The sequence below is a fragment of the Conger conger genome, chromosome 8, assembly GCF_963514075.1.
Source record: "Conger conger chromosome 8, fConCon1.1, whole genome shotgun sequence".
Lineage (NCBI taxonomy): Eukaryota > Metazoa > Chordata > Actinopteri > Anguilliformes > Congridae > Conger > Conger conger.
In genome coordinates this window covers 63,880,939-63,890,938 of record NC_083767.1, presented here as the reverse complement: position 1 = coordinate 63,890,938, position 10,000 = coordinate 63,880,939, and the positions used below count along the sequence as shown (strand labels likewise).

General features: G+C 47.2%; 1 protein-coding gene across 2 annotated transcripts in view; it reads right to left on the bottom strand.

The window, feature by feature from the left end:
• Positions 1-5,335, bottom strand: part of efs (embryonal Fyn-associated substrate) — a 12,439-nt gene extending 7,104 nt beyond the window's left edge. Inside the window, exons 1-3 of one of the 2 annotated variants that reach the window (XM_061252254.1) lie at positions 5,195-5,335; positions 3,676-3,764; positions 792-1,889 (exon numbers count right to left, since the gene is read on the bottom strand). In XM_061252254.1, coding sequence (XP_061108238.1) covers positions 792-1,889; positions 3,676-3,687 — 1,110 coding nt within the window. In that variant the 5' untranslated portion in view covers positions 3,688-3,764; positions 5,195-5,335. The remainder of the gene's footprint in view (positions 1-791; positions 1,890-3,675; positions 3,765-5,194) is intronic. The other variant, XM_061252255.1, reaches the window with a different exon arrangement.
• Between the last annotated feature and the right edge of the window lie 4,665 nt (positions 5,336-10,000).

Here is a 10,000-nt window from a genome sequence, read left to right as displayed (position 1 = left end):
CCTTCTACAGAAGTTAATATATTCATTGTAGGTGTATTTTTGTATTGATGATGATTCGTCAACCCACTAACAGGCCAGTGGAAACAGTGCCAGACCACAGTGAACCAAGATTGTTTTAACAGAGGCAGGTGAAATCTGCCTGGACCCAACACCTCTGTGTGTTTCTGGAACCCTCCACAGGGCAGGCTAGGGCTGTGCCTGGCAGGAGCAGTGTCAATCTGCTCACAAACACTCTCCGTCTCGGTAACGTGTATCTCTGATGGTCGCAGCCACACAGATTGGATGTGTGGACACTGGCATGCCAGACACAGTCTCACTCTGGAAACTCCTTTATGACGTTAATGGCCATTACATCCAGACCCTCACAAATCAGCACATTCTAATCCGCTGCACCCCACTCAGATCCACTGGACCCCACGCAGATCTACTGGATCCACATGGGAAATTGCCGGATCCACACAAGAAATCGGCAGATCCACTGGATCCACACAGGAAATCACCAGATCCACTGGATCCACATGGGAAATTGCCGGATCCACACAAGAAATCGGCAGATCCACTGGATCCACACAGGAAATCATCAGATCCACTGGATCCACACAGGAAATCACCAGATCCACTGGATCCACACGGGAAATTGCCGGATCCACACAAGAAATCGGCAGATCCACTGGATCCACACAGGAAATCATCAGATCCACTGGATCCACACAGGAAATCATCAGATCCACTGCATTCAAAGCTCTTCATCCATGCATTGCTTCATGTAATGGCACATTCTCCCGCCTCACCTGAGTGTTCTGATCATCTGGCTCTTCATACTCTCCCTCTTCCTCCTCCTTCTTTGTTTTCTTCTTCTTCTCCTCCTCCATCGTGCTGTCTTTCTGTCCCTCCCCCTTACTGCTGACCTCACTCCCCAGAGACCCCTCCCCCTCTCTGGTCGTGGGCGTGTCCTTCTTGGTGACGCCCCTGATTGGTGGTGCAGGGGGCGGGGCTTTGCGTGTGAAGCTGGGGGAGCCCTGTGCCTTGCCCATCCTCAGGGCAGGGGGCAGTTTGCCCCGGGGGCAGGGGGCAACAGGCTTACTCTGAGGCATCTTGCCCCCCCCCCCTCGGTGAGCGGGAGTCTGGTAGAGCCCCGTGCTCTCCTGGCCGAGGGGAACCCCGTTTGTCAGGTCCGGCTGGGCGAGGTGCTTCCGGGTCACGGGGGTCATGGGGCTGCCTGTGGAAGCTATGTGGGAGGGGCCAACAGCAGCCACGCCCCCTGTGGGAGTTTGATAGACATCCTCGCTGGGAGCAGTGCCGCGGGGGGGGCCGGGGGGGGCCAAGGACACCGCCTCGGCACGGGGGACAGGGGGGGGCGGAGTCTGATACAGGGTCTGGGGTTTGGGGTCACACCCCCGGCCCCTGAGGGAGGGGGAGCGGGCACGCCCCCCTGGCACACCCCCACCCCAGTCCTGGGGGCGGGACGCGGAGCTGGAGCGTGCGCGGGGCCCCCCCGCTACACAGGGGGGGGACAGGTACACACAGTCCTCAGCCAGGGGCCGGGGCGCCAGGTACACCAGAGCGGCAGGGTCTGCGCTGGGGGCGGGGCAGAGGTAGCCGGAGGAGGCGGGGTCTGCGCTGGGGGCGGGGCAGAGGTAGCCGGAGGAGGCGGGGTCTGCGCTGGGGGCGGGGCTGAGGTAGCCGGAGAAGGCGGGGTCTGTGCTGGTGGCGTTGAGGAGGCGGAGCCTGTTGGCGGGGGCGATGCCCTGCCGGCCGTGCAGAGAACACACCCACCAGCCCGGGCCCCCCCCCTCCTGCTCCAGCACCATCAGGATGTCCCCCTTCCGAAACGCCAGCTCCTCCGAGCTCTCCGCCACGTTATCAAACAGGGCCTTCGCCAACACCGTCTGAGAGAGGGAGGGAGGGGGTCAGAGATGCACTCCTTCAATGTGAGAAATATCAGGGTGTAATCACGTGAATCATAAAAACACTGCATGCAATTAACATACGGCAACACATTTTCTAAATGTATAAAATCATAAAATCATTCCCTTCCCCTAATACCATGACCTAATACACCATTCCTAACCCTAACCCTAACCCTTCCCTGACCCTAACCCTAACCTTAACCCTGACCCTGCCCTGGCAAACTGTGAACAGCTTCCTTCTGGGTGGAGGGTCAGTGTTTCAACCTGTAACCTGTAACAACCTGTAACCATCCAGATGAAACGGTGAGAAACCATCCAGATGAAACAGTGAGAAACCATCCAGATGAAACAGTGAGAAACCATCCAGATGAAACAGTGAGAAACCATCCAGGTGAAAGGTACAATGTTACCTGTTCAACTAATAACATCTACACTCAATGATCACTTTATTAGGTGGACCTGTACACCAGCTTGTTAATGCAAATATTTAATCAGCCAAACATGTGGCAGCAACTAAATGCATAAAATCACGCAGACATGGTCAAGAGGTTCAGCTGTTTTTCAGACTAAATGTCAGAATGTGAAAGAAATGTGATCCAAGTGACTTTGGAATAGCTGTTGGAGCCAGACAGTGTGGTTTGATGCACAACAGCCTCTAGAGTATGGTGCAGAAACACGTTAATGAGAGAGGTCAGAGGAGAAGGGCCAGACTGGTCAAAGCTGACAGGAAGGTGACAGTAACAGAAGTAACCACACATTACAACAGTGGTATGCAGAAGAGCATCTCTGAACACACAATGCATCATAACTCTAAGTGGATAGGCTATAGCAGTAGACACAAATATATGTCTAATAAATACCTAATAAAGTGCTCACTGTGTGCAATTACAATTAAGAACTAAATCCTTAATAGTTTATTGTCATTTTTATTATTGTTCATTTTGTTTGGGGTGGGGGTTGCTGTATTTGTGTGTATATTTTATGTAATGCAATATTTACTGCATCTATTTCATGCCAATAAAGCACATTGAATTGAGGTGAGAGAGAGCGAGAGAGAGAGAGAGAGAGGGAGAGAGCGAGAGAGAAGGAGAGAGAGAGAGAGGGAGAGAGCAAGAGAGAGAGAGGGAGAGAGAGCGAGAGAGAGCGAGAGAGAGAGACAGTGAAACAAGCAAATCAGTGAGCTACTGAAAAGAGACATTAAGACAGGGGACATTGTTCAATCATTAATTTCCCCAGCGCAGTGGCTAACTGCACAGTGGGGCATTATCGCTGATAGTGATGGTGAGAAACCACTACAGACAGGGGGGGCGGGGGGGGGGGGCAGGGGGGCGGCGGACACATCTGTCCCTCGTTTAAGGACCCATTGTCATCCCACATCACTCCCTCCTTTTCTATCTCTCCATCTCTCCCTTTCTCTTTCTCCCCCCTGGGGAGGGAGCCACACTGCTACAAGCTGAGCCCCCCGCCCCACCCCCACATGAGAGAGAGAGGGAGAGAGAGAGAGAGCAAGAGAGAGCGAGAGAAACACGGGACTGTAGGTTTGGTGTTATTTAATTAGGGGAGATGTCGAGATTTGTCGTAATGCTCCCCATATAAAACCCAGCTCCAAGTCCTGCAGGAGGACAAGCGTCTGACACCAAATCAATGAAGTTCCGAGTTAAAATGACATGCGGATGTAAATACGTCATGGTTATGACCTTCACTGTCGTCATGGAGGAGCGCGCGTCGTGAGGTGAACATCGGGCGGGCGCATTGCCACACTCACCGACAGCGACATGGCGAACGATCCGTCTTCTCTCGCTGGATTTTCTTGGACGTCGGCAACTCATCCAAACACGGCGCGGCGCGATCCTTCTGAATGTTAATAGAAGTCAGATGCGAATCAGCGGGGCGCGAGGGGGGGTGGGTATGGGTGGTATTTTTGGCGGCGGGGGTGGGGCTCCGATCAAGCTTCACAAGGTCAAAGGTCACACACTGTAACTTCGGTAAGGCCTCTTGGACATGCACCACGACCCATCACAGTTCACAGCCATGACGTCATGGCCCAATAGGCCGTGTCAAAGAAAATGTATTGCCGACACTCACACTCAAGGGTCGTCACAAACTCCATAATAACTACAGGGCGTTTTGTATTTAATATATAGTTAACATGTACCCCAAATCATTATTTTTGAAAGTACATATCATTGCCAAAGCATCCGAAAGTGGTGACATTTTGATCCAGTCTGAACACGAGTTAAGGACGGTTAGACCGGTTTTGCTAGTTTATCCGACAAAACATCTTAATAATTAGTACCACGGACACGCCTCACAACTCTGCTGGAAATGCAAATTAACGGCTGTCTATTCGGAATAACAAACGAAGACAGCTAGCATTTCATCTAGGCTCCGTCACTCTGCAGTTTGTAGCCAACTGGTCCATAAGTTCATTCGGTTAAATCTACCAATCAATAAACAATAACGAGAGTAGCCTACATTTGGATGTCAATTAGAGTCCATTCTAGTAACAGAAACGGATTTGGAAACCGCAAGAAAGCGATCGATCTACTTTTAAACTGAGTCTTCGTTTCCATGATAGCCCATGGAATTCCAGCGTTTATAGGCCTTTAGCTTTATTCTAAACATTAAACTTTTTATTCGCGGTGTCATATTGCCATTGTAGCCTATAGGCTAAATAAAACGGCATACAGAGATCGGGCGGAATATAGCCTGCCCAGCGCACAAGCTACATCTGAAACTATTTCCGAGCGAGCGTCATGGATATGAATAAAACACCTACTCCGCGCACCTCCGAGTTTACAACTAAAATGCTGGATTTTTATGTGTAATTTATGTGTAATTATGTACACATTTCCCACCATGAAACCATGTAAATAAATCTGTGAAACCGATCGACGCCCTGTGTGTGAAATATCCCTGAGTCTACAGTTCTCTCTTGCAAACCAGACAGCTGTCCACAACCCCAAATTCAGCCACGTTTTCGCGTTTCAGCCCAAAACCCACAGGCTCCGGCTTAAATTAACCGTTTAAATGCAGGAGTGGACCGATCCGGTGGGCTACCCAGCACGAAACATAGCCTACACACACTATTATGCAGCATTTAACTTACTTGTTTCTTCCAATAAGTGTTCTTTATCATAACATATTATAGATAGCATTCCCGTTTAGGCTACGGTAATACATCGAATGAGGACTACCGTCAAAACAAAAAAGGATCAAAATTGAAAATTAGATTTCCACCGAAACCCTTGCGATTAAAAATAAGCAAATATCTCAGAACCTACCGTTTCATTAAAACGTGTCAATTTATAATCCGAGAAAGGAACCCGTTCCAAATTCTGATCCCAGTGAAAAATGCCATGGCTGGACTCTCTTTCTTTCTCTCTGTTTTTTGTCGTCTCGCTTCGCCCTGCCCGTCTTTGCGCTGGATACTGGTGTAGAATTACAGTACAGTGAGCGCGCATGTTACTCGAGAGAGAACCGGTCTACCGTAAAATGTCTATTAAACAGGATCTATTAGTTGAACTGAAAACCCCGTTAACCCATTTTGCACTGTCTCAACTGCATAGATATTCATTAACTAGCTACGTTAAAGTCTGACTCTGGAATCACACGTTTAAATAGAGAGAGAGAAAGACAGAGAACAGCCTAAAGATGGGCACAGACTTAAGTTAAGTCGATATGAGTCTATTTTCACAGGATTACGGTAGCGGCCGTCCGCCATATGTGACCCCCGACGCGCGCGCGAGCTCATTAAAAGTCTCCAGATCAGACTTGACCATGCGCACCGCATCGATTCTGACCTTTCATTAAAACCGTAAAATATCCACCTATTCATTATCAGTTGATTTACGCATATATCCTAAAGATAATGCCCAATAGCTACAAAGCGCCAGGCCTACCGGTCTATCCAGCTATGTAGATCCCTTTGACTCAAATTCATATCCATGATAGCAGGTTTAGTTGTCTGTGAGGCAGTTCTAGGCCAATATTTTACTACTATTAATGCAATTTCCCACCTGTTAGGATATTTTCGTAATTATTTATCTAATTATCTATTATTTATCTAATAATGTGGTCTGTACAACTACAGACCACAGGAAACTACAGACCACAGGTATTACTGTACAACTACAGACCACAGGAAACTACAGACCACAGGTATTACTGTACAACTACAGACCACAGGAAACTACAGACCACAGGTATTACTGTACAAATACAGACCACAGGAACCTACAGATCACAGGCATTACTGTACAACTAAGGACCACAGGAAACTACAGACCACAGGTATTACTGTACATTTTACATTTACATTTTAGTCATTTGGCAGACGCTTTTAATCCAAAGCGATTTACAAGTGCATAGGTTCTTCCACAAGTCAAAGCATCATATCCATAACTAGGAAAATACACATGAAATGCTGTTCTAAACATATACATTATTGCATTTGGCAGACGCTCTTATCCAGAGCGACGTACAACAAAGTGCATACCCATAACCAGGGCTAAGTGCACTGAAAGACCCTTGAGGGAAGTACAATTTCAATTGCTACCCATACAACAAAGATAAGGACGAGGGCCTATTCTTTTTTATTTTATTTATTTATTTATTTATTTTTTCCAACAACAAATAAACAACAAAGCAAAAGTGACCAAACTTAACTATCCAAATACTGCTTACCTAGCCAACTAAAAATACAGAAACACTACGTAAATCACAAAGACAACAATTAAGGTTCACAGGGAGGTAGGGAGGGATGGGGAGAGGTGCTGCTTGAAGAAGTGCGTCTTCAGTTTGCGCTTGAAGTTGGGGAGAGATTGTACAGTTCTGACCTCAACGGGGAGTTCGTTCCACCACCGTGGAGCCAGAACAGACAGTAGTCGTGAGCGTGAGGTGGAGGTTCGGAGAGGGGGAGGTGCCAAGCGGCCTGTGGAGGCTGAACGAAGAGGTCTGGCAGGGGTGTAGGGTCTAATGATTCTTTGCAGATAAGCTGGGGAAGACCCTTTAACTGCTTGGAAGGCTAGCACCAATGTTTTGAATTTGATGCGAGCCATGACAGGCAGCCAGTGGAGGGAAGTAAGCAGGGGGGTGACGTGTGAGTATTTGGGAAGGTTGAAGACCAGACGAGCTGCTGCATTCTGGATGAGTTGGAGGGGTCTGATGGCGGACGCTGGGAGGCCAGCCAAGAGGGAATTGCAGTAGTCCAGACGGGACAGAACCATCGCTTGGACCAGGAGCTGGGTCGAGTAGGGGGCAGATTCTCTGTATGTTGTATAGGAAGAACCTGCATGACCGGGTCACCGCCGCAATGTTCTCGGAAAGGGACAGTCTGCTGTCCATCACCACGCCGAGGTTCCTAGCACTGGGTGATGGCGTGAGTGTGGTATCCCTGAGGGAAATGGAGAGATCCAGGTGGGGAGAGGTATTAGCAGGGATGAATATCATTTCAGTCTTGCCTGGGTTGAGCTTTAGGTAGTGGTTGTCTATCCAGCTCGGGATGTCACTCAGGCAAGCAGAGATACAGGCAGAAACCTGTGTATCAGATGGTGGGAATGAGATGAAGAGTTGATATAGTCATCATAAGTCCAATTTTTTTTGGGGGGTTAGACAAGAGGGATAGGGATATCAGAAAGGGGGCGGGGGAAATCAGGAGGGAGGACTAAGGTAGAGTTTGAAAAGGTGTGTTTTTAGTCTGCGTCGAAATAGGGGAAGGGATTCTGCTGTCCTGACAGTGGTAGGCAAGTCATTCCACCACTGAGGAACCAGAACGGAAAACAGGCATGAACGTGCAGCTCGACCGCCAGGTGCTCGTAGAGAGGGAACCATAAGGCGACCAGAGCTGGCAGACCGGAGTGGTCTAGCTGGGGAGTAGGGAGTGATTAAGGATTGTATGTAAGGTGGGGCAGTCCCCTTAGCAGCCTGAAATGCCAACACTAGAGCCAACAACTAAGGCCCACAGGAAACTACAGACCACAGGTATTACTGTACAACTACAGACCACAGGAAACTACAGACCACAGGTGTTACTGTACAAATACAGATCACAGGAAACTACAGATCACAGGTATTACTGTACAACTACAGACCACAGGAAACTACAGACCACAGGTATTACTGTACAACTACAGAAACTGCTATATTACTGTACAACCACAGACCACAGGAGACTGCAGTATTACTGTTCAACTATAGACCACAGGAAACTACCACATTATTGTTCAACTACAGACCACATGAAACTACCACATTACTGTTCATGTACAGACCACAGGAAACTACCACATTACTGTTCAACTACAGACCACAGGAAACTACCACATTACTGTTCAACTACAGACCACAGGAAACTACCACATTACTGTTCAACTACAGACCACAGGAAACTACCACATTACTGTTCAACTACAGACCACAGGAAACTACCACATTACTGTTCAACTACAGACCACAGGAAACTACCACATTACGGTTCAACTACAGACCACAGGAAACTACCACATTACTGTTCAACTACAGACCACAGGAAACTACCACATTACTGTTCAACTACAGACCACAGGAAACTACCACATTACTGTTCAACTACAGACCACAGGAAACTACCACATTACTGTTCAACTACAGACCACAGGAAACTACCACATTACTGTTCAACTACAGACCACAGGAAACTACCACAACAGGAAACTACCACATTACTGTTCAACTACAGACCACAGGAAACTACCACATTACTGTTCAACTACAGACCACAGGAAACTACCACATTACTGTTCAACTACAGACCACAGGAAACTACCACAACAGGAAACTACCACATTACTGTTCAACTACAGACCACAGGAAACTACCACATTACTGTTCAACTACAGACCACAGGAAACTACCACATTACTGTTCAACTACAGACCACAGGAAACTACCACATTACTGTTCAACTACAGACCACAGGAAACTACCACATTACTGTTCAACTACAGACCACAGGAAACTACCACATTACTGTTCAACTACAGACCACAGGAAACTACCACATTACTGTTCAACTACAGACCACAGGAAACTACCACATTACTGTTCAACTACAGACCACAGGAAACTACCACATTACTGTTCAACTACAGACCACAGGAAACTACCACATTACTGTTCAACTACAGACCACAGGAAACTACCACATTACTGTTCAACTACAGACCACAGGAAACTACCACATTACTGTTCAACTACAGACCACAGGAAACTACCACATTACTGTTCAACTACAGACTGTGTCACCTGTAATAAGCAGAAGAGTATTTATCAGAGGAATAATGACATGTGGATTATTAGCATCTCTGCAGGAACGCTGTTCCCGTTAGCTGGGGACTCTAAGGGCCAGTTTCACAGATTCTCCAAACAGAACTCAAGAGTAAGTAAGGGTAAAGTATTTTATTTCAGGACTTAAATATCATAACATCATAAATACATCATATCATACATCATACATGTCATATTTCCCATCAGGTCTATGGAACGTGGTGGTGGCTGTGGGATCTTAGACTACTTCTGTACAGTAATATTGGGAAATAACTCAATGGCTAAACAGCGCCCCCCGCTGGCCACAGGGGAACCACAGTCGTGTCAGTCATGAGCTTGTTTCTATTTGAGTATTTATTAGCTTGGATGATGGGCAGAATGAAAGTGTGTCAGGGGCATTGCACTGCTGAAAGAGTACAGGTGTAAGAATGGCCTGAGGATTCTCTGCAGTTTCAGTGTGAAACACTTTATCCCTCGAGACGCTGAGAAAACTTCAATCTTCCAGATTCCTGAGGATATTCAACAGAGCATGTTACAAACCAGAAAACGTAGTCTACACACTTTATTGAAAGAATTTTGTTCTCAATAATGTCAAAATAATAATAATGGCATAATGGCATTATTTTTTAAATATCTCTACATTTTTTTGTTTACTGGTATCTAAAGGGTTAAAGTATTGAAGATAATAATTTGATGGCAATCTGGCACAAAGCAAGCAGAACTGAAGATCGGACCTGCGCCTATTGTGGCTTCAGACCAAGGATCCTGTGCTGCTCTCAGCACTA